Here is a 25,678-nt window from a genome sequence, read left to right on the forward strand (position 1 = left end):
CCTGTTTTCTTTTCAAACATCAGTTGTCTTTTGCAGTTAGAGCTTTGGTGGCTTTTGGATTCTATGCACAGGTTTTCCCACTCTCTTTAGTGTGTAAGATTTTGAGTGGAAAATAAATTCATGAAATATGTCTCTTCGAGGAGGAAGGTGAGGGAGGACAGTGATGTTGACCAAAAGGCTGTGAGGCACACAGGAAAAACAGATCGTGGGCATACGTAATATGTGGCCTCTGATAGCTGGCAGAGAAGCCACAAACATCCACCGGAGTCTGTGTACATATGTGCTGGGGCCTGACGAAGCTACCTTCACAGATGCTGCCCACTCCTCCCAGGAGATGAAGCAGCAGTGGGCTCCTTCCCTGAAGCATTTCCCGTAGCCAAGAGGGAGAGCACATCCCTGTTATGCTCTGGGCTCTTTACCCATCCCTCAAATTCCTGTGTTGCAGTTCTAATTCCCACAGCCTCCTCCAGTGCCTCAACATGAGCCAAGGTATTTACGGAGGCAACAGAGCTAAACCAAGGACATTAGGGTGTACTCTCATAGGAGATTTGGACGTATGGAAGATGACATGAGGCCATGAGAAGAGGCCCTCTGTGAGGCAAGGAGAGAGGTGTCAACAGAGCCTTTCTTCCCAGCCCTGAGGACTCAAACTTACCAACACCTTGACCTTGAACGTCCTGCCTGCTGTTGGAGCCGCCTAGCCTGTGGTATCTATTATGGCAGCCCTAGGAAATGGATATCCCTGCCCATCCTGGGCCAATATGAGACAGAGGGCACAGCTACCTCTGGGAGTCCTGCCCTGTGGTTCGGAAGGAAGGTAATGCCCAGTAAGAGCACACACTCTTCCTCAGTACCTCCCATAACTCCCCATTTGCTGAGTGTAGGCTTCCATTGAACCTCCCTAAGAGTCCTCTTCTAGGCTGCGGTCCAAGGAACCTGACTAGAGACACCAAATGGCTCCAAGGCTCACTTTCTTATTCAGTTCTTTTTATCTGGAGAATAGAGTCTGACCCTTTTGGTTAGAGTTTCAAACTGGCACATTATATCTCCTGTCTCTTCCTGTGTTCACTTCCTGCTCCAACTGACTCACCCCCTCCCTGATGTCCCAGCATCCTAACCTTCAGGTATTCCTACTGTTAACTGTTCCTTGCTCTTTCTATTCTCTGCTGCCCTGAATGTTCCAATGGCTCAGAACTCCAGACTGGCTTGGTTGGCCCTGTCTCCCTCCAGACACTCCTGCAGAGCTCAGCCTGAAACAGAAGAGGATGAAGCAACTGTTGTATGATCACATGTTCTCTGTTTTGCCAAGTGTAGCTGTCTTCCACCAGTGCGTGAGCCAGTGTGTCACTGATCAGTTTCAGTGCCCTTACCTGGCTTGTGGCCTTCATAAGGACAGAGATCAGGTCCTGTATTCAGACCTAAAGAATTCCCTCAAAAGTCACAAGGGCATTTTGTACTTGTTTTTGATAGTACTGAATGATAGAGTCCTCTGGGGGTGGGGGCAGAGATGGGCACAAGAGCCACAAAATGTCCTCTCAATACCAGTCTTCAGCCTCTATTCCACACACAGCAGGCTGTTCCACCTCAGGGACCTGCCCAGCTGCCTCAGCCTGGGAGCAAGTTCTGGGAAGTACCTACATCTTTGCAGTTTTCCGACTTGGAGAAGTGGATCAGGTCGTCGTTGTACATGTCCTGGGTGTTGAGGAGGTCACTGTACTCCTTCTGGCTGAGGTCTTCCGGGTTAATCCCATTGGCCCTGAGGAATTCCTGGTACGCGACACTGAATGCCTGTCCTATGGACTGTGCGATCAGCTGGGCCTATAGCAGCAGCATAGGGAGAGATGGTGAGTGGGGAACTCCTGGCACACTTACCCCTGGATGATCCCTTGTGGCATTTGAGGGTTCTAAATGGCAGCCCAGTCAGCCATTCTACACCAGGTTTACCAGTACCTATTAGGAACTATTCGAAAAAAATAAAATCAATGTTTCTTATTATGATTGTGCCCATAAAGGAGTCACTGGCACTCAGTAGACAGGAATCAGAGGTGCAGGACATTCTATTATACAAAGAACAGTCATACACAATGACAAGCCAGTCTACATCCTGTACAATTTTTGGATAGCCCACCATACATTCATATTATATGTAACACCTGTATCTAATCACTGTATCCATGACTGGGTTCCAGTTTATATTTAAATATAAAGATTTTTTGGGTGGCCCTGGCTACGCTGCATATTACAAGAATAATACTATACAAAATAAAAGTCCTTCGAGATTTTATAAGTAGCTTTCATCTCTTTCAAAATCATCCATATCATTCATGAGCATTGCATCTGAGTTGTTAAGGATCACATCCCTGTCAATCTCCATGGTGCATGGAGATCCTGCTTGTTAGACATGGGTTCTTGCTTAGCCCTCAATTAAAAAATTCAAGTAGAAATTATCTGCAGCATTGTGTCAAATACAATACTGTCCTTACAGCCAAACCTAAGTAAGCAGGTGTAAACATCTGGCTACTTCATGGTGCTTTCTGGAATGGCTGTGCCCAAGCATTTATACATTGTACCATGATTTAATATTAACCTGTTTTTCTTATTTATGACTATTTTCTTTATTATATTTATGGATTTTTTTTTGTAAAAAAAAAAAAAGAAAAAAGAATTGGAGAGATGGCTCAGTGGTTAAGAAGTCTGGATCTAGTGGGTGATGCTCCTGTCATTGGGCTGGGAAAAACAGGGACAGTAACTTAACTGTGATGGCACGACAGTTCTGCACAGCTCTGAACTTTTCCTCTGCAGACACCCTGGTGCCATGATGACTTGCTCAGACTGGCAGTCTGGGTCTTCTTCTTCCAAAGCCTGCTGGCAGCATGGCTGCTTTTCTTCCCCAACCAAACTCAGCACTCCCCTGCCTCGGGGCCTTTGCACTTGCTAATCCCTACTCTCATTTCAGATCTTTGTTCAAATGTCTCCTCCTTGAAAAAAAAATAGACTATGCTGATCACCCTACTTGAACTAGTCCTGTCCCTTGTGCACTGACCCTGTTTTATACTTCAGTAAACCACTTTCCACGTCTCATTTATTAAGTTAGTTTATTTATTTCCTATACACTTCAATCTGCAGTTCTACAACAATGCTTGACATTCAGTAGGTGCTCAATAAATATATTTAATGTATAATGAACCAGAATGATTCAGGTCCTGAGAAACTGGTCACCTAGTGGCTATCCAAGTCACCCAGAGGGAAGTTGGGGAAGCCAGCCTTACGTCCTCAGACTCAAAGACATGGCAGATCATCTTGTACTGTCTTTTTCCATCCTGGGATGGGTGAGAGGCCTCCACATTCTCCTGGGAGTTGGAGCGGGGCATTCGCCTGCGGGCCATCAGCACGACAATGTTCCCGATGTCCGCGATGTAGGAGATGGTCCTCAGGGGGTGGTCCATCATAGGCTCCTAGACGTGAAGGGCAGAGCAGGGGAGTCTGGCATGCAGGACCATAAAACGTAGGTGGTGGTTATCTTTTTCCCTCACTTCAGCTGAGTGTGGAACCCAGGTGAGGTGGGATCAGGGAAAAACCCTCACTGTCAGACCCACCCCTAAGGCCTGAGGCATTTTTTCTTGGTTAATGAAGAGTAAGTGATATGTGCAGGAGAAATACAAACATTTTACACTGTGTACAATCTGTGGTGAAGCTGAAAAAAAATCTAAATGCCATTGTGTGTATATGCTTACATGCCTGTGTGTGTGTGTGTGTGTGTGCGCGCGCGTGCGCGCACATGGTGTGCAATTTTAAGTAGAATTCCTTAAGGCTAATGACTTCTTTCATGAGAACTCATATGAGTGATAGACAACAAACATTCTGAGTTTTTCCTTTGTGCTTTAAGAAATTCTTCATGGTTTTACCTAGCATCAGCCTTTGTGAACAAAGTCTTTTGAGCTTGACAGGAGCCCAGCATGTGGAATGGATGAAGTCCTGACTGAATGTTTATCATCAACATGAATACAGACACATCAAAGGGTCCCAATGTCTGACCCATGGGGATGGCAAAGCTTTTCCCCTGGTCCATGTGTAGATGTTGACAAAATGTGTGCAGAAAACACAGACCCTAGCTTTGTCCTCCTCAGTCTTACTACCTAAGACTGCTTTCCTAGAGATACTTCCTACTGAGATTAGCTAAACCTGCCTCCTTGTTCAGAAGTATAAAATAAACAGGCTGAGTTTTGAGGCTGCTGCTGGTACATCTCAGAGCACATGGTCCACCAAATCCCAGCTATTATGTGTATCTGCCCTTTCTTCATTCCCTCATTGCCCCAGCCAGGTTTCCGGGACCCAGCATGCAAGATGCAGCACCCTAATACCTGGGAATAGCCACTTTACAGGCAGAAAGTCTATTAAAATTTCCCTGACCTCTGCCCCCAAGAAAGGTGGGAACAAGCTGGTACCTGTGTATCTGCATTCAATACTTTAATCCTCTGGGTAGAAATGAAGAGGTCCACCTCAGTCATTGGCTGAGATTCACCTTCAGGAGCCTAAAAAGAAAGCGCATCAAAGAGAAGTCTCGTTATGTTATTTTAACCCAGGGGCATGGGAGAAGGTTAGCTCACACACTGGGTTACCAAGACAGTTACCAGAATGGCAACACAGGGTTAAACTGCCAAAGCTGTTACAGAGAGGATGGACACATGGGCAGGGGTTAGCTCTATGTTACAGGGGATGGCAGAGTCCCCTCTGCCGCTCCCCCTACAGCAGCAGTCACTGCAGCAGATAAACTCTGGACATGATGGCAAGAGACCCTTTCTGCAAGGGTTTTGGAGACTGAAGGGTAAGAGCAGCTAACTCATGGTGAGGACCTTGGACTAGTCACTCAGTTTACCCTGCAGAGCTGATGGAGAACAACGTCTGTAGTGGGTGCAAATGAAGCCACTGGATGCAGTTCTGGAAAGAGGGTCTTCATGTTTACACATTACAAGAGCAACACAGAAGCGGCTGCCTGCTCCTGCAGCCACCCCATTACAGAGAGCCCCCAGTGTCTCACATCCTCACAGTAACTTACAAACACCCCCAAAGTGCAGCCTGGCTCATTTAGGGCTGAACCCTGCACATGTGTGGTTATTAGTGGGTTTTCTTTTTTGCATCCAGCAATCTGAGAAGTTGTCAAATTGAATGTAACTGTAATTGAGTAGTCCCAGGTCCCTGCTACATCATTGCTCCTGAATGGCTGCAGCTTCCACACTAGAGGATTCATTTAGCATCTCCAATCTGCTCCCTGTTGTTCCTCTGAAGTGAAATGACCAAATGAGCAACAGAAAATGGCCACTTGAGGCAACTAAGTTTGGAGAAAGGCTGGCTTATGGAGAGATTCAAAACGAAACTGGAACAAAAACTTGCTGGATGCAGAAAACAAAAACACGAAATCATAAAAAGGCAAAACGTAAAAGAAAAGGACAGGCGTAACACCAAGTGATGAAGTTGTACTGCACCTTCTTCCTGCTTTTGGCTAATTTCTGGGCCGTCTGCTTAGCATGGAACAAACAGAGACAGGAGAATAGTTAGAAAAGAATCTGCAGACTCAGTCAAAAGGGGAACGGACATGCTAACACTGCTTAGCGTTATGAAGTGCTCGCAGGAGGAGGATGGGCTCAAACACCCAACTTTAAGGGGATATTCCTAATATGATGAGAGTGTTGTGGCAGGGCATGAAAGAGTGGCTTAGGCTTCATTGTAATTTGGCTTTTTAAAGAATCCACTTTCAGTTCTGCTTCCCTCCCCCCTCATGCCTCATTTGTTACTTCACTTATTTCAGCTTTCATTTTCATTTCTGTGTACTTTCTTTGGGAGTAACTTGATGAACTTTCCCTCAGCTGCTTCTGATAAAACACTACAACTGTCCAGACTTTTTTTTTTTCTTCTACCAAAGCTTTGGATTACTCTCTAAGCCTTGCTTTAGCCAAATTGTAATTTTATGCACTTCAGTTTCTTTACTGCCACATGACAGCACTCCAGCTGTGATTTCTTCGAACCCTGAACTTAGAGTTGTGTTATTAATTTAAAACTATTTGGAGGTTTTTAGCCATCCTTTTGGTATTGATTTTGGAATCAATTTTACTGTGGCCTGAGAACATACTTATGTGTGATCTGAGTCTTTTTGAAAGTTGCCGAGTCTTGGGTGTTATCCAGCGCAAGGCTGGACTTTGGTGAACATATCATATGGACCGCACAGAAAGTGTTCAGTTGTCAGTTAAGATGATTTTTCGGTTCTCATGTGGGTTTGTGCGCGAGTCCTGCTTGTTCCACCATTTTATCGACAAAGGTGTGTTATGACCATTGGCTGTTACCACAGACTTGTCTTTGTACTGCTTTGGTTCTATTGATCTTTGCCTTCTCTGTTTGAAGCCATATATGTTTAGGGTAGTATGCCTTCATATTGAATCAATTCGATAATTCACCCTCCTCTTTATATATAGCAATAATTTCCTCTTAAATTTCATAAGATTAATATGGTTTGTACCTAACTGATGTATTTTTCCTTTTACTAATAACTTTTAAAAAGCATAGTTAATAGAAGTCAACCTGGCTTCTAAATCCAGATCTCAGCTCTGCTACCTACTATTTGTGTGATTTTAGGTAAGCCACTTAATATTTCTATTTTCTCTATGTAACATATGGATTAAAATAGTATCTACCTCACAGGGGCTATTTTAAAAGATAAAATGAATACATGAAACAAACCTTTGAGGAGGGAACTGAGCATTATTATGTCTGTGTCCGCTGTATGGAATTATAATTTACATGTGTAGGATGCACTTCCTCTATTGTACATATTACACATTTTATATAAATGTGAGTCAAACTGTGGATGATGTCATAATAGGTGTGGGGTGGGTAGAGCTGTATCATTGTGATGGATGGGGAAGGCTGGGCTAGTGTGATGGGTGGGTTTGGGTAAGGCTGCACAGCTCTGAAGCGTGGGGCTCTGAGCTGTTGTGAAAGCTATGGTATTAGTGGCTAAGGCTGTGCTGTGGTGATGGGGAAGGTGGTAAGGCTGTGCTGTTGTGATGTGTAAGGGTATTCATTCAGTTCCTTGGTACTTACCTGTTGGAAAAACTTTGCTCTCAGCAATGCATCTCTATTTCAATAGTGATTAAAATGTGTAGCCTGCATTATCCCATTGTGGAAATTGGCTGGGTCAGCCATCCAGACACCGTATAGCTAATTACTGGTGTACCCAGGAATGAGGGCGACCTTACTCCCACACAGCTTCCTACCATTCTTCCCATGGTGATGAGTCCACTGTTATCGATCTGCTCTGCAAGACTCTGAAGTTAACAAAACACACAAAGGTGTTTTTACTAGGAGCTGTACAAGTCAGTGGGTATATTTGTGCTTCTGAGAACACCCCAAGCAGATACAGTTATGTACCACTCAGATGCCCGTGGAGTGAGAGACTTTCTCTGGATGTTCTGACCTGAGTCCGTTTCCATCAGCCTAGTAACTTCTCCCCTAGGATCTAAAATGCTTCTTTCCTCTGCCTCTCTTGAAATGGCATGAAATGGCCCAGGAATTCCTATTCCTGCTGATATTAAACATACAACAAGAGTCTTCAACTCTAGGGACTTGTGTTCTAGCTTTCACCATCAACAAAGTACCCAAATTCCATTTTTCTCCCCTGGAACTACAGAGACGAGGATGGCAAGATGAGTTGCCTGACAGATGTTCTGACGGGGTTTGCACAAAGTTGAAAATACTCATGCAGTACTGAAGTAGAGCAGTACTGAAGTCTCTTGGATTTCTAAGTATTCTGCAGCAGAGTACAACGTTTAGATCTAACACTGACAAGATGAGGGAATCAGAGCCTGAGTCAGAGATCGGAAGAGGCTGCTAAACACCTTACAAGTGTAATGGAAATTTTTTTTTTAAAAACTCGTATGTAAATATGCTTCTTTTAAAATCCCAAGTGTGGGATTTTAGTTTGGGCTTTAGTTTGTCCACAGCTGTTAATTGTCTCCTGCACATCGTGGTTTTTGCCAGCTGATAATGGCCTACCTTGTGCAGCATGAAGGGGCGGGGGGCATGGTCTAGGACTCTGAAGGGTATAAATACAGAGCCCAGGAAGAGAAAGTGTGGAAGTTTGGAGGAGACTGCTGGCTGCATTTGCTGTTGACAGACATTGGTATAGCACCAAATGAACCCCTTGACCCTAAACAGCCAGGAGAAGTAAAGAGGTCTGTGCACCCTCTCCCCATTAACCTTCTCTCTCTTACCTATGACTAAAGGGTTGGTGGAAGGGAGGTAGAGGCTTAAATATCCCAAAATAAAATAGAGTTTGAAAACGAGTGCAACACACAAGGACAAGGACGGTAGTACCTTGGGAAGAGCTGTGTCCCCCTCATCTCACCTCAGACTCAGTATGAACCAGGCACTCACTGTTCACAGCTCCTACAGGTTGGTCACACTGTGGGGAGGGCCTCGGCTGGCCTATCTGTTCTTTACCCAGCTAGCATCTATTGAGTTATGGTTCTATGCCAGGGCCCTTTTAACTTCTCCACATGTCACTGTTAAAACTCACAACAACCTTGTGAGGCAGGAATTATAGTAAGACACTGAGAAGAGGACAACAAAGCACAGAAAGGCTAGGTAATTTGCCTCATGTCACACAGCTGTGAGGGAGCAGAACAAGGACTCAAACTGAGGCAGTGTAGTCCTACAGTCTATTCTCCCCTTTGTGCAACACACACGGGCTTCTCTTCTGGACCTTCTCAGTTCCCCATAAAATGGGGCTAATAATACCTACCTCCCAGGACTCCCCACCCTCTCCAGTCTGAGCAGTGAAGGAGGCAATATATGAGCCTGCTAGGAGCCAGCAGCATCCTTTCCACTGAGCCAGGTCTCTTCAAGCAAGCTGGGAAGTAGCACGACTTAAGCAAAGCTATAATGACAGAACATTTAATTCTACCACGAAAGCATAATTTCTGATATTTAAAAGAAATCGCAAAAGAATGGACAAAAAAGAACTCTGGAGCAGGCCAGTAAAGACAGATAAAAGGAAAATGATAATGAATGATCTGAAAAAAAAAAAAAAGTGCAACACACAATCCCTCAACAGCACCTGTGCAAGTCTCACAGATTAGAGAATGGAGATGAGGACAGCCTCTCTGTGCGGACACCCACGACCTCAGAGGAGCACCCTAACCTTTGCCTGAGGAGTAAAGACTCCTGGGAGAAGATGACAAGGAACCTAGCATAGGCTTCTTGTACTCTAGACAGGGGACAGACATAGTGTCCCAGCTTTGTGTGGACAGCCATTTCAGAGCATCAGGACATGGGGCAAAAACTCTCTCCCAAGGTCTCTCACCAGTCATACACTCTGATCTTTGTATGCCCTGCTTCGCCAACTGCGGGAACTACTGTTTACATAATACAGAGAACACTGCTGCATGGTAGGAATTCTGACCATCACTTTTTCTATTCATGTGTTTTATGTCCTCAGGGGTTTTCAAACTTGTCAACATAAAGTTAAAAAAAATCACCCCCCATTATTCTTTGACTTTCTGTTGGATCAGTTACCTTTCCATCTTTATTTCTGCAAACAACTAACTCTTGGCTTCACTAATCTTTCATATTGTTTTACTTCTGATCTTTGTTGTTTTGGGATTTGTTTAATTCTTACTTTTCAAGTAAGAATTGAGGTACCTTGAGGTACCTCAACAGGGTATTTGTAAAGTTTCTATTTTTTTTTTTATGTGGGCACTCCATAACGTAACCTTTGGGTGTTTGCTGCATCTCACAGTTGCAGTGTGTTGTATTTATTGCTACTGTATTTTTTTTACTTGTTGAGAATTTCATACATGTGTACCATGAAAATGTATTCAACGGCCCCATTCTCCCAATAACTTCTCTTCCTAACTGCATGTCCTTTTTTTTTTTTTGTAACTTCCTAAGTCCAGTCGGTGCTGCCCACGTGTGCTGGTGTGGGGCCATCCGCTGGAGCACAGGGAAGCAACCAGTAACCCCTCGTGGTGGTTTGAATAAAAATGTCCCCCATGGGCTTGTATGTTTGAATATTTGGTCACCATTTGGTAGAACTGTTTAGGAAGGATTAGGAGGTGTGTCATTGGGGACAGGCTCTGAAATTTCAAAAGATTCATGGTATTCCCAGGCTGCTCTCTGCCTCCTACTTTGGGTTTGAGATGTGAGCTTTCAGCTATTCCTGCCACCATGGCTTCTCTTTGCCACCGTGGACTGTATACTCTTTTATAAGTTGCTTAGGCCATGATGTTTTATTATAGCAATGAAAAACTAACTAATGAACTCTCTAACTGCCAATTTGAGAAAAGTATTAATTCTCCTCTCAATTCCTTGGGGACCAACTGCTCTGTGTTGTTCCATCTCTGTGCATCTGTATAATTCTTAGAGCTTCACTTGTTAATTATTTCCTGGTTTCATCAACCATTGTGATAAGGATCTATCAGATGATTCAAGTGTTTTTAAATTTGTGACATAATACATAATCTGTTGCAGAGAAATCCCAAACTGAGGGAAAATGTATTTTGCAGCTACTGGATGAATTATTCTACATATGTCCAGGAAGTCATATGATTTGTAGTATAAACCTGGTATTAATTTGCTTTTAGGAGGAGGTCTGGATGATCTGTTCATTAACCAAAGTGGAGTACTGAAATTCCACACTCTTTCTGTATTGGATCCTCTCTCCAAGTGCCATGTTTGTGCAAAAAACTTGATGCTTTAACATTGAGCACATAATAACTTATAATCATAGCTTACTGTTGACTTGATCCATCATCATCATGTGGTGAGTGCCTTTATCTCTTCTTAAAGTTACTGTCTTAATGTCTATTCCTATAGACATTGTTGCTTATTTCATGCTTTCATTCACCTGGCATGCCATTTTGCATCTTTCCCCTTTCAGTCTCTGGGTAGTTACTCATAAATCACATTACTAGCAGGTAGCGTGCTAGTGGCTCTTGTCTTTTTTTAATCCATTCAGCAAGTCCCTTAAATTTTAACTGAAAAAATGCAGTCCACTTACATCTGAGGTTATTACTGATAGCTCAGGACTTATTCCTGTCTTTTGATGTTTTCATGTGTATGTGATATGTGCATGCACATACATATTTGTATGGTGTGAGAGGGTGGAGGGCAGAGGCTGATACTGGGCAACTTCCTCAGTCACCTTACATTTTGAGGCAGGGTCTCTCAACTGAGTGCATTGATCCAGCTAGTCTAGAGAGCCTGCTTGTCCTAGGAATACTGTCTCTACTTCTCTGGTGTGAAGAATACAGACAATTACATGGGTGCTCAAAATCCAAACTCAGATCTTTACATTAATGTGGCAAGTGCTTTACCCAGTAATTTTCTTTTAGCTGTTGGAATATTTTTATTTTCTTCCTGTTTTGCATTTGGGCTGACTGTTGCCAAGGTAATGCTTGACTCTTTTTCACTTGTCTTTTGTGTAGCTACTCTTGTAAGGGGATTTATACTTTCACAGGTGATGGTAGTTGCTTCTTTCACTTCTATGAGTAGGTTTCCCTTAGGTGGTCTGGTGGTCATAAATCAGCTTTTGCTTATCTTGGAGGGTCTTAATTTTTTTCCATTTCTGGAATAGTCCTGCTTGGTAATTATGATTGACATTTTGTTTCAGGACTTGAAATATGCTACTCTATTCCTGCCCAGACTGTAGGATTCCAGCTGAGATGCCTACTGCTATTTTAATGAGCGTAAGGTAGAAGTGACAAGGTGTTTTTCTCCTGCAGACTGTAAAATTCTTTTCTTGGGCTTTGTATAGTTTGACTACAATGCTGGGGTGAACATCTTTTCTGGTTAGGTATATTAGAGGTTCCATAGGCCTCTTAGATCTGAATGATTATATCTTCTTAAGATTAGAAAGTCTTTTGATATGATTTTATGGAATAATTTCCCTGTGTTCTTAACCAATGACTCAGATGTTTATTCACTTTAGAGTGCTACAAAGATTTTGTTTGCCTTTCGTTTGTATGAGACAGTCTTGCTAAATAGTCCAGGCTGTTCTCAAATTCTCAATCCTCCTGTATTAACCTCCTATGCATGGAAATTATGGAGATTATAGGTGTATGCAATCTAATTACAGCACCCTGGGATTATAGGAATATACAATAACCCCTGGCTTTTGAAGTTCTTAAATAAATATTTTTTTTCTCTTTCCCTCTTCCTGTGGGTTTTTTTGGGTCTGAATTAGATGGTGGGTGGTTGTTCTTAAAAAATTCTGATGAATTTCTCATTCTTGTCTTCTATTCCTAATTTCACTTGATGCATTTAAAATATTCTCTTGGATCTCACTGAGCTCCTTTGTGTCTACATTTTAAAATTCTTTCTCAGGCATTTCATCCATGTCTATGTTTTTGGAATTTGTTGCTGGAAGGTTACATACCTTCAGACATGGCCTACTTCTTGTGTCCCTACGTTGAGGTTTTTGCATCTAGTGGATCAGATCACTACTCCTTTTAGAGGTAATCTTCTAAAAGGCTTTCTCCTGAGGATGCATCTTGTTTCAGAGTTCAGTTTGTGAGGCATCTGGCTTTATTTCCAGTTGGGCACTTTATTCCCTGTAGCACTGTTGGTTATGATTCATGACTGGGACTATACATGAGGTGTCAGAGTCAGAGAGATACACAAGCTGAGGCCACATTAGCAGCTAAGGCAGCACAGTGCCAGCTGTGTGTATGGAATGCTGTCTGGCCAATTTTACCATGGGGGCTGCGGTGCCTACCACCTCAGCTGTGTATTTCCAGCTGCTGCTGTCAGCTCTGCTCCTAGTAAGGGCCGCTGGTATGAGCAACTTTAGTAGTGTTAAGGGATGGGAAATCTGTGCCCCATGAACAGACAGTGGCTTTAGATCAGACACTGCACAGGGAGAGGCTGATGGGAGAGGCTGATGGGAACCACAGCCTCCCATTTTGGTGATCGATTCTATCCAGTCCTGACTACACTTCCTGTCAAACATGGTGTGAGGACACTAGGAAGTAGACAGGTGGGGTAACAGCAACAGTTGTGGCACTCTCCTCTGCTGGCTTCTGAGAGCCTACCCTGGAGTGGGGCCTCAGCTCCTCCTAGCTTTGTATGTACAGAGCAGGATAATGGCTGATGCATCTTGCCTTTCTTTTCTACTCCAGGACCCCAGTGATTGAGGGGGAGTACGACCTGGCAGGAACAGGGTCAAGTTCCCCTTATGGCCTCTTTAGTCTGGTGTATGTGGAGGGTGACAGCTGGAGTCACAGCACTCTTCAAGGCTGCCTCAGCACATTCTGGTGGGCAGAGCAGCAGGCAGTCACCATGTCCTGTCAGTAGCAGCTGTGTGTGGTACAGGGTGTGTGATTGAGAATCACCTTCAGTTCTGGTGCTAGTATAAGTCTTCATGCAGATCACCATGGTAAAATGGTGGACGCCTGTCTGATGGCTGGTTCCTAAGGGGTCACTGTCTACTCCCCACCATGATGAAGTATCTAGCTTGAGTCAGTTACTCTGATGGGTTTAGTTAGGTTGTTAAGGCAGCTACACACTGAGCCAGGGCAGTGGAATGTGTCTGTGGTTTGAGAGATGGAAATTTTAGGGGTTACAACCCCATAGAGTAGTCCTAATTCAGATGTCATTTGCCTTCCGAAGTCAAAGCCCAACAAGCCAGGTACGATGGTGCAGCCTGTAACCCCCAGCACTCAAAAGGCCAGATAACTGGAAAGAGCCTGGCTTCACAGACAACACGCTGTCCACGGCTCAGGACTACAGCATCCGCGGTGTTTGCTGGCAGATGGTGTGAGATTCTCTGCTACAGGAAAGCTACAGGGCAGATTTCCGGTTACTCTGATGGGCTGCAAGCCTGTGAGGACTGTGAAACTTCCCTAGCTAGGACTGTCAGAACCTGCTGGGACTCTCCATTTTACCCTTCTTTCCACAAAGGGCAGACTAGTCTTCCTCTCCTTTGCTGTGTTTCTCTTACTATGTTGTCCTAGGTTTTAAACCCTAGTTCTTGATTGTGAAGAAAAAGTGAGTTCTGGGCACCTATATCCAGCTCTCTTAGAAAATCCACTCTCCAAGCCTTTAACAAGGAAACGAATTGGGAAACTATCCAGAGATTGAGTGTTTTATGAACTTACTTGCAGATGGAGCTCTATTACGTAGCGAACACTGAGCCTGACTACAGCTCTGGATAGTACAGTTGAAGAGAAGATGCTTCATGATGCTTCCGGGGAGCAATTTACCTGCCACCACGCACAGCGGACCCTCCTGGAACCTGTCAATACAGATTCTTTGTATTGTGTCATTGCCTAAGCTGCTGTCTCAGGAAGTCTGGGGTCAGGCTGGAGAGCTTGCATGGCCATCAGGTTTCTACACAATGCTGGCCACAGTTCATATGCATTCATTCCTGTTTGTTGCTATTGGTGGTGTGGTGTGGTGTGGTATGTGTGTGATGTGGCGTGGTGTGTGTGTGTATGTATGCACACATACACACTTCCCCCAAGAAGAGTATTTCTTCTAAGATGAGTGACAAAGGCAGAAAGGACACATGAAGGAACCAACTAACGATGGGGAAAGCAATGGCAGTTGGATTCTAATTCTGCTGCTGCTGTTCAGACTTACTTTGTTCCTTGTATCCTGGATGGAACAGGGTTTTGTTTTCGGATCCACCAGTTTGCCGTGTAGCAGCGTCTATACAGTCTTTTTGGTTCATTTACTGGAGCACCAGTTTCTCAAGGTTTAATACTGGGTGTTGGTTAAATTTTACTTTTGAAGTGCCTATCACAAAAAGTCCACAGCCTTTAAAGTCAAAGACTTGGTCAAACACAAGTCTAAACTCTCTTTCCATTTGGCAAATAAATCTGGACATTTATGTTAAAGAAAAAGCAACTGCCAGGTGCACACCTCTAGTCCTAGCACTCAGGAGGCAGAGGTAGGTGGATCTCTGTGAGTTCAAGGCCATCCTGTTCTGAGTTTCAGGACATCCAGGGCTATGCAGAGAAACCCTTTCTTAAAAACCATCAAGCAAACAAACAAACAAAAAAAACTCTTCAAAATTTCCAGTGTAAATCCAATCCTGGCCCACAGCTGCAATGATGCCACCCAGCAGAACAGGGGTGTTCATAAAGTGAAAACTTTGGCTTCAGGCTGGCACCTGCTGGATACATCGCTAGCAAACCAGAAAGCACTCATCCCTCTGGCTGTGCATAACACAAGGCACAGGAAAAAGAGGAGCAAAGGGGTTGGGGTGGGGGGATTCTCATGGCAAGTGAGATAGAAGATAAGGTCAGAAGACCAGGGAAGAAATGAGCCTACTTTAAGCAAGTGGAAGGGCCAAGCCAGAGATAATCATTGGCTTAGTATTATAAATGTTCACAGACAGACTGGAAATGTTCACAAACAGACTGTTTTCCTTTCTCCTTCCTTCCTGGTGGACACTGAAATTTCTTGCCTTGCTGTGCTCTGTGTGTACTGTGTTGAAATGACCTAGAAAAACTTGTGCTTAAAAAGTCGGGAAGAGCACTGTACTCAGCCTCTTAGAGGATGGTGTCTCCTGAGCATGGGTGGGCTCCATGACAGTGCTCTGGAGCCCAATGGACTGCTGGGAATATACCAGACTAGTCTTTTACCTCCCATCGAGTCTGAGTCAGCTCCCAACTCAGCTGCTATCAAGCTGGGATGAACTACCTCGTCATCTCTGCTTACAGTGGGAGAGGTTTTGGGCTGTCTGCAGTGCTGTTCTGACGAGTGTTTAGATGGATATAAAAGGAGCATGAAGCAGAAAATATTTATTGACAGGCAGCAGTTCCTTCCCAGCGCACAAAAGTACATTGTAGAATGATACTTATAAGCTGTAAGTGAAATATAACCACTTAATTTTACCACTTTATAATGAATTCCTCATACTACATCAATTTACTTGTAAAAGATAAAGATGTTTTTCAAATAGCTACTGTGCTCTGGGCAGGTTTAAGACATTTAATCAGTTGGCCACTTGCTTGTTTTGAAAGCACCATCTAACTTGAGGTTTAATGGAGCTGGGGGTTTGCTGGGTGCTGGTTGTGTGGGAGCTTCAGAGTAAAGGGTCTGACTTTCACCAAGGAATTGGACTTAGAGGTAAAACCACACTGTCAGCCCCGACCATGGAGGCAGGAAAGCAGTTCTGGGTATGGCTAGTGCTGAGGAGCTGGTGAGGAGGGGATGTGGCTGATGACCATGCAGGATGCTTTCTGTCTATTTCTGTCCATTTTCAGTCTGCATTTCTGTCACCACTATCTACCCTGAATGCCATCTGAACCCTTTTTAGGTGCCATAAGAGGCATAGAAAGACACAGACGCTCATATGTAGGAGTCCAAAGCTGTCAGGAGGTGAATAAACAAGGGATCCCAACTAAAGCCTGAACCCCCAAATACAGCCAGATTTGGGAGACTTAATAGGTAGAACCAATGAGAAACTAACCTCAAGGCAACCCTCAGTTTTCTATTGCAGGAACTCTCCAGGAACCCTTAAAGTCAGACTGTTGTTTCTTTTTTCTGATAAGATCACCTAAGTGGCCCTGGTCAAGGGCTTGCTTGGTATTTTGATACAGTTCTCATCTGTGGCTTTGTTCTGGATGGTTTCAGAGTGTGGAACAAACTTGGGTTCTAGCCCAGGAAAGGCCCTGTGTTAGCATGACAGCCAGAGATGCCATGGCCCAGGAAGTCACCAGGCATGCTGTAGTCTGTTGGCTGTTGGGAGGCTCATGGCACCACTCTCCTGAGGACTTCGTGCTGCACGTTTGCAGGCCTGTCCCCTTACAGTCTGGATTGAGACTCCATTTTAAAACCAGCTTGTTTTTCTCAAGTCATTTATGCATTATTTCAAGTGCTGTGTGGGGAAATGTTAAATTAAGATGAAGACGACCATGAGGAAACTTTCTGGTATTAATATATCTCTTTGGGGTGAGGAAAGCAAAAGGAACTAGGCCAATTACTGTGACTTGGATCTGAAATGTTCTCCTAAAGGTTCATGTGTAAAGCTTTGGTCACCAGCCTCTGGTACTTGTGGGAGGAACCTTTAGGAAATGGGGCTTAGTGGAAGAAAGTTAGGTTATTGGGGGCATGACCTTGACAGGGTCACCAGGACCCTGACTCCTTCCTCTATGTTTGCTCCCTGGGCACTATGAAGTGATTCCTCCTCTACCATGTACTTCCTAATGTCCTGGACCACAACTAGTCAAAAGCAGCATGGCCAAGTGGCTATGAGCTTAAACACTTGTGGAAGTGTGAGCCAAGGCACCCCCCCCCCCCTTGTTTATCTTGGGTGCTTGTCACAGTCGTGGGCGTCGCAGCGGCGCAGAGCTGGCTAACACACTAAGAATCCAGCAATGCTCTACTGCTAACAGAAAGTGTGCTGGTCAAACCGCTACTTTGCATTCATGCTGCTGCCCTGATGGGAGTTAGGGGCAAGATGCAGGCCTTTGAGTAGCTGGACCTTCTCTTAAAAGAACCGACCTTCCTGGAATGAGGCTCATTTTAAGGTAAGACACGCGCATCATGGACAGGGCCTCGAGGCACAGGCAAGGTTTGTGTGTCACAGATGAAGTGGCTGACTAGATCTCTGACACATGGAGCAGCTGTTAAGCCAGACTCAACATCAGGATTGCTAGCAGTGTTGCGCTAATACCCACCTTTGAGGCAGCTGTAACTTGTTTCCCGGGTCACATACCCTAACGCCTAACAGATCAATGCTGACTTAAAAACTTACAGCTTACTACATGTTCTATGTAGTTAAAGGAGAGGGCAGCCCTGAGCCCTCTCAACTGCCACTCGGAAGCTGTAGCAGCAGAGGCAATGGAGAGCTGCTAAATGAGGAAGCGATGAAAAGGTAGAGAACATCACAGAGCATCCTGGGAAATGCAGAGTGGGAAGCTGCAGTCTAGAGATGCTCAGTCTTATTCATTTAACTTAGAGACTGGGCTTGTGATCCAGCACAGACATCTTCTTGTCTTAGCCTCCTGAGAAAGAGCTGGCAGGTGTATGTCAGCACACTGGCTGGAATGGTTGGTCTCGACTTAGTAGATTAGTCTTTCAGCACAGACAAGCACTCATTCTTGACGCCTGTCTGCTTTCTGGCTGTCATATGGCAAGCAGCCTTGTTTCTTTTCACCCTCCTGCCATAATGTTCTACCCCACCACAGGCCAGAAACAACATGTAGCTGACAATGGGCTCTGCAGCTGTGATATCCCAAGGTCATATCCCAAGACCTTGTGTTAGGTTGGCAAAGGGAATTTTCAGACAGCTACCATTCAGACTATTGCATGGATACTGCTGTTGCTTTTGGTCAGGTTTACGGTTAGAATGGGGAGCAACAGTAGGTGGAAAGATGTGAAACTTTGCAGTTTGCTTTAAAGTCCAGGAAAAGTTGGAGTTATGGAAGGGAAGGCATGGTTTCTAAGAAGTAATCCCCAGAAAAGAGAGGAAGTACTTTGCTGTAAGTACAGGATGCCTTGAAAGCATCTCAGGAATTAGGGAGATCTTACTCACTGTAGGTTCAGGGCTATAAATATATTCATTGACTTGAAAGGCTTTCCCTGGAAAAAGAAGGCTGCTGAGGTGTCCTGAGTGAATGCAGATGCCTAGGAAGTTATTATCATAGAAATAATTTTGCTGTGCTCAGTTGCCCAGACATCAGAGGCTCCTATGGCCGTGATCCACTGAAGTCCAGCTACTGCTCGGATGGTGCCAGACACCGCTGTTGTGCGTGTGGTACTGGCTTGGTGCAGAGCCCTCAAAGTAAGAGATGAAGTGGAGATGGCAGTAAGTCAGATGCAAGAACAGGAAATATGTGCTACCAAGGCTCCAGGCAGTGTGCACAGCCTTCTGAGACAAACCATGTGGGCTACAATTGGCAAGGCTGCAGGTGAGGCTGCCCAGGACCTTTGAATGGCACAACATTCCTCCAGATGCTGGACATGGGACTACAGGACTTTGTTAGTGTCTGGGTTTAGGTCCAGTTGTTCAATTCCTTCTTGTCATTTTTCTATTCTTCCCTTTTGGAGTGAGGAGGTCTACCCTGAGTCATTGTATGTTGGGAGTGTTTAACTGGCTTTTCACAGGGGCTCACAGTTGAGAGTTTATCTAATGGACCAGGGGAGACTTGGCAGTGTTGTTATCCTTACTGTCTTCTTCGTCTGGAGATTAGTCATGGCTTGAGCAGGTTTGTTTAGGGTGCTAGCTTGAGAAGACATGAACTTATAACGGGTACTGTTGTCAACTTGATTCGTGATTGGTCTGAGAGACAGCAAGTAAGAAAAGGATACAGCTGGGTGCTGGTGAGGGTTTGAATGGAGAATTGGCATATGTTCTTCTGTCTCCATGAGGTAAATGACACTGGCCCCCATCATGCTTTTCTGCCTTACTATTATGTTTCATCCCAGCCCCAGAAAACACAGCCAACCAGCCATGGACCAAGACCTCTGAAACCATGAGCCACAATAAATCTCTCTTCCTTTTAAACGTTTTCTCTCAGGCATGCACCTCCCTTCCCTTCTGCCTCTAGGATAGTCTCATGATCCATACCCACATCCTCTCTTCCTGACACACCTGGTGCCTTTATTGGCTGAGCTGTTGAGGTTGTGGGTAAGGGACTCACTTCCTCAACTGTTACCCTGCCCCTCAAGGAGTCTCTTTTCTTCTATCAACAGATCAGGCCCTCTCACTGTCCTCTCTTGTTCTTTTCTCGCCCTATATAATCATACCAGCACTAGGCTCTATGGTACCAGAGAGGGGCAGAGAAGATTCAGTTTTAACTAGTTGAAACTAGAAAAAAAATAATAAATTGGTAGATCCTAATGTTTCAATTTTTTGGTTCTGTGTTTAAGCAGTGATGCCAGCTCCCTTGGTATGTTTCATGTGCTGACAGCACAGGGCATTTGGAGAGCATGAATTCACAGTCAGTGTCCCTGCTGTCTGGTGTGTCTGTAAATGTAGGTGGCATTATGGTGGAGACTCTGGAGTTCTGTATTTATAGGCTGATTTTGAGTGGCTCAACCTACTTGTGAATTATTGAAAGTAGAGGAAATTGGTTCTTAATGTATGTAATTGGCTTTCTCCTTTAAAGTCTTGATAAAAGTAATTTAAAAAGATCATGACTGTGTTCAAACTAGTATAAACTGGGATTTGCTTAACTTCTTCAGACTACCCAAGTAAGATTTGATCAAATAGTTCATTTTACTGGCATCGAGACAGTTTGAATGGAACCTGACAGAAGACTGCTTCAATCAATGGCCGCTACTCAGTAGAAAGCCATGCTGGAACCTCCCCTTACAGGCATCCAGGGCAAAGTCCATGGCCTTCTGTATTTATTCTAAACGGTGTTTATATGCAAAGACTTGGGCTTTTGGCTAGGCAGGAATAAGCCCTGCTTGCAGCATCTTAGTCCACTCTCTAAGAGCTGTGGGTTGACACTGACTGCCCGGTGCCTCTAGCCACCCACCACCCCTCAGGCCATGCAGACCTCCTCACCTTGATCCGGCTTACTGCTTCCTGGGCCTGCATCATGCGCACATTTTTAGAGGGGGTTTTGTCTGAGAGTAGCTGAGTGGAACCAAGGTAATTGGCAGCAAAAATAATTCCATCGATCAAGTCTTCAGGGTCACAAGGTCCAGGAACTGTAACACACAGAGCCACAGTGGTGAATGATGTCATGAGCAGGGATACCACATGCCAACCCCCGTTCTCACTGTTCATGTATGTGGTCCACTTGCTGGTTAGAGGCAACTTACAGTCATTTACTAAAATGTCTCCTGGCCAGGCCTGTAATCCTAGTTGCTTTGGTAGGCTGACCTTCATGCCTGTCACGTGTGTCTAGAAACTGTGTGTTTGCTTGGGAGAATGGCTAGATGAACAGAAAGCTGTAATAATGGAAGACACCATTCCCTGACACTTTTTATTTCTTCTCTACCCACTCAAAATGTTCTCCTCTGGTCTCTGATGGAGAAATCACATTTCATGCAAGAGGAAAAGATTTCCTTCCTCTAATGGCCTCAGACTCTAACATTATAAGTTGAGTAACACTAGGGGCTGGAGAGATGGCTCAGAGGTTAAGAACAATGGCTGTTTTTCCAAAGGTCCTGAGTTCAGTTCCCAGCAGCCACACAGTGGCACATAACCATCTATACTGAGATCTGGTGTCCCCTTCTGGTGTGCAGGCAGAATACTGTATAAATAAAAAATTAATAAATCTGAAAAAAAAAAAAAGATAACATCACCCCAAGGCTAAGGTCACATGCTGCCAGTGTTGCCAACTGATAGACCATGATGCTCCTGGCTTCACGTAGAGATCAATCCCAGGGACAATCAGATTTTTCTGTTCTCACTCACCAATCTACTAAATCAAATCTGTTTTAAATAGAGGGGCATCTAATTCTAACCACAGTCACCTATAATCCACAGTCCAAATTCAAGCATGTCTGTACTTATTATGTATAACAGACATTTTAATCGTAAGTAAAACATGTATTTTCTATGAATGAGGTTTCACACTATGAAACCTCTAGAAATGAAGCCCCATTTCTAGAAATGAAATAACTTGAAGTGGAAACAATTTGCTTTCCCTCTTGAAGATTTAATCTGAAGTAACTTTTATTTTCTTTTTTAATCGTCTGGCTCACCTTGAGTTGTTCCCTACGAAAAGCTGCTGGCCAGGGCACAAACTTAACTAATCCCCACCCCCTTTTTTTGAGACAGGGTTTCTCTGTGTAGCTCTGGCTGTTCCGGGACTCAATCTGTAGACCAGGTTGGCCTTGAACTTACAGTGATCTGCCTGCCTCTGCCTCCCAAGTGCTGGGATTATAGGCGTGCACCCCCCTCCCCGGCATCTTCCTCACTTTTCAACAACAAAGGTGTGGTCAAAACAGAGAAATGGGAAGATGTATGCCTGGGGCATAGCTTTACTACTTGGCTAGCCCCCAGCCTCTCTCTACCCTTGGTCTGTGATGACAACAAAGAATTCACGGTTACTACGATTTTAGTCTAAGCTACTCAGAGTTAGCATGTCTGTGGTCCTTCCCCCTTGCTGGTTTACATCCAGTGTCTCCAAATGCTAAGAGATTCACGAGTGACCCCAGTACTCAATATTTTCTCTTCAGTTCTTACCTTCAACGTAGGTTGGGAATGAAGCCAAGCTTTTTCTTGACTGTAATTAAGACAAAGAAGTTTCAAAAAGGGCACAACATGATGAAATATGCATTAGTACAAGCATCCATGCAACATAAAAAAGAAATACATCACCAGTGGCATTTGTTAACCAGCTATCGACCTTTTTTATGAGAGGGAGTGAAGTGTGGATAAATGTATGCTTTTACTATTCAGGTTCCCTACATCTCAGAGTCGCCCTTGAAGTGATCAAAATACCTCTACATTTCAGAGAGGTGTTCGTCAGCTTAAAAAATGTATAATCGGCAAGAATGTATAATCTTTTACATTTTAAGAATGTGTTCAGTGTGAAAAACCATTTATTATTAAATGCACCAATAACACAACTGTGTACTCTGAAAGTAACAACTCCCTGGAGTTTTCTTTAGGTCTTTGACACAAGGATATCTGTTGAAAGAAAGATAAACTCTTATCTTTTTTTTTTTTTCTCTCACTGATCCATTTAAGTTGAAAAATTCCATTCTGAAAATCATGAATGTGTTTCTTTAAAATAAGAATGAAAGGGTAAGTTAAAATACCAGCTCATATCAGCGGCCAGCCTTGCAGCACTGGTGGATGAGATGAGCAACACACCTAGAACCTGGCTGGCCGGAAGTTTAAATGCCAGGATGTGGAGTGGCAAAGCTTGCCACAGGCTCCTATCGGAAGCACGTGTGCTACAAAGAGCTCTGCAGGAGAGAAGAGCAGGGAGCTCAGTTCCACTTCAAAGCAGAACTTGTAGCTGAAATGTGTGGGACATCAGAGGTTCGTGTTAAAAAGAAACACCTAAAATGGGCAAAAGGTAGGGTTTGCATGACCGAGATGTTCATTTCTAAAGATTTAGTATGAGGCACAAGAGCATTTAAACCTAGGCTTTTCGGAGAAGGACATCTATTCAGTACACTGATCTGTTAGATGACATCCTTTGGGGTATCTGATGGGCTAGATGAGCAGGCTGTGGGGAAGGACTAGGGTGTCACTGTTAACATGCAGAGGATTCTAACACTGCATGCTAATTGTTTATGTGGATAGCATCTCATCATTCAGGACAGTGACAGGAATTCCACGCTAACTGCATGGCAGATCACACAGGGCGACTTTCCGTAGGCCTCCTGAAAATGTTCTCACTGGGACGAAATGGCGCCTTACACCAAAGAAATTGGGTCTTTTAGTAGCAAGAACCAAAGCTCTTGGATACGAATGTATTTGTGGAAAACTGCACAGCATCTGAGGCAAAGCATCGCTAGGAGGCCCATGCTCTCATCAGATCACATGCTATGCAGAAACAGCTAGCTTCTTCACAGGGGCCAAAGGCTTCACTTCCCATCCATCTCCCTGCCCTTGTTCTTGGTGTTCTAGGGGTAATGAGAAGTCACTTGGCTTCATTGAAATGGCTTAGTCTCTAGGTACCTTTAAAAAGCCGATTTAGTTTTCTCGGGCTATGAGGACACTGCTCTGAATGCTAAAACCTGTTTTAGCAAAAGCTACAGCATTTCTTTAGAGTGACAATGGTAGGCAATTGGTACATTCACTCACTCTCCATTTGTTAGCTCATGATCAATTTCATTTCTGGGGTAATACTTAAAAAATAGCTTTGTGAAATAAAAGGATCTCTGTTGCACACAATGAGGATTTTCATCATTATTTCTAAAGAGATGCAGAACCACGTGTCAAGCCTTGTAGGAACTGGGAGACTAATGCATCTGCTTTGCTTGTCACAGCTGATGCATAATTGAAAGATTAATATTCAGATACCTGGTTAGACCTGCCTTCTCAGACGTGGACTGAGATGAACATCAAATGACCCTTAGCAAGAATTAATAAAGTTGCTCTCTAGACATTAAAAAGCTATGCTATATGTGGTAGGGAACACCTGTAATTCCAGTACGGGATGGGAGGAGGCAAGAAGATTGTGAGTTCAAGGCTAGCCTGGACTACACAGTAACACACCGTTTCTTAGATAAAACAACAGAAGAAATTAAAGCTGACACTTGGAGGTTGTTTTTTCAGGGATCACATGAACTCCATTTGGAGTACATAGGCATGACAATAAGAAGTGTCCACACTAGTTCCAGTAGATGTTGGCAGGTCATACCTGGCCCTACAAGTCTTCTCGATTCAAACCATGGCTTGTAAGCTGTGTAGCCTCAGCTAAAGTACACAAGCTCTGGCTTTTAGAACTAACACATGAGGGCAGTGATGGCCACCTCGGAGAGCCACTAAAGGTTCCCGTGGGATACAGTCTATGATTCGCTCAGCTTGGTGCCTAGAATACCACAGACGCTCAATAAATTATGATGTCTGTTATTTTTGTTGGCACTGCAGCAATCATCCCTTCCTTCTTACCCATCCATGTGCTATGAATAAAATATCAAGTAGTGGCAAAGGGGGACAGCAGAAACTATGACCCTGTCACCTCTGTTGCAGTGGCAGAGGAGGAGAAAACATATCTCTAGACTAATATTAGCATCACCTGAAGAAAAACTTTATGAGAGAGGGGTATAGCTTTTATTAAATAGCATACATTTTAGAAACAATCTGTTACTTGGGTTAAAACAATGCTTGGTTTTCCCCAGTTTTAACAGAAAATTGTTAGTACAGTGAGGGATCATACAGTGAGGGAGCATGAGACAGACCTTTTCACCACATCTCCTCAGTGTTAATGAAGGAGCACCTACTGCTAGATTGACATGTGCCCACACAGTCACTGTGCAGGGAAATGCTCTGCTAGTGTGGACGCCCAATAGGCAGTGCCCACCGCCATGGGATAGGAGAGCAATGGGTGTCAAAGGGGACACTGTCTCTACTTAGGGAAAAACATCTGCCCTATTTTTAAATTAATTTTTTTTAATTTATTTACTTTACATCCCTCCCTCATCTCCTCCCAGTCCGACCCGCCCTCTCTCTTCCCCTTCCTCTTCCCCTAGTCCTCAGAAAGGGGAGCCCTCCTCCCTTACCAACTGACCCCAGACTACCAAGTCCTGAAAAGCCCCAGAAATCATAGTCACATCTTGTCACTTAAAAACTCTGTCAGAGTTCACCGTGTCCCCATGAATGCCATAAACACACAACTTGTCCCCAAGGCATACCCTATAACCTCCTCATTGAGTAGCCCCTAGCCTGTGATTAAAATGAGAATTTCAGTCCTCCAGGCCTACTGGCCATGTTTCAAGGGCTCTGTGGGCACCTGAGGCTAGTGAATACCCCTCACAGTATGGAATGTTATCACCACAGAATGTTCTTTGGGAAAAGATGCTGATAGATAGTTTGAGATTCAATATGGAGTAGAGCTTTCTGTAGTACAAAAGTTCTGTAATGAGCTGCAGATGGCACTGAGGGCGTGATTCTCAGGTTCAACAATTAACGGACATGTTTGGCCAAGGACTAGCAAACTGGACAGGTCAGTCGTGGCTTTCATTGACAAACTTCCTTCAGCTGAGGAGAAAAATATTTCTCCTCGGGGTAGTTTGCGTCGTGGTGGGCAGAGGTGAA

General features: G+C 44.2%; 1 protein-coding gene across 4 annotated transcripts in view; it reads right to left on the bottom strand.

Annotated features, from left to right (window-relative positions):
• Positions 1-25,678, bottom strand: part of Apba1 (amyloid beta precursor protein binding family A member 1) — a 198,502-nt gene that overhangs the window by 14,961 nt on the left and 157,863 nt on the right. For 3 of the 4 annotated variants that reach the window (XM_055613900.1, XM_055613896.1, XM_055613897.1), the window contains 6 exons: positions 22,148-22,187; positions 20,516-20,661; positions 5,484-5,516; positions 4,446-4,532; positions 3,270-3,455; positions 1,639-1,818 (listed from right to left, as the gene is read on the bottom strand). In XM_055613900.1, the coding sequence (XP_055469875.1) occupies positions 1,639-1,818; positions 3,270-3,455; positions 4,446-4,532; positions 5,484-5,516; positions 20,516-20,661; positions 22,148-22,187 (672 nt within the window). The remainder of the gene's footprint in view (positions 1-1,638; positions 1,819-3,269; positions 3,456-4,445; positions 4,533-5,483; positions 5,517-20,515; positions 20,662-22,147; positions 22,188-25,678) is intronic. The other variant, XM_055613899.1, reaches the window with a different exon arrangement.

The sequence above is a fragment of the Psammomys obesus genome, unplaced genomic scaffold (assembly GCF_907164565.1).
Source record: "Psammomys obesus unplaced genomic scaffold, mPsaObe1.curated_primary_1811, whole genome shotgun sequence".
NCBI classification, from domain to species: Eukaryota; Metazoa; Chordata; class Mammalia; order Rodentia; family Muridae; genus Psammomys; species Psammomys obesus.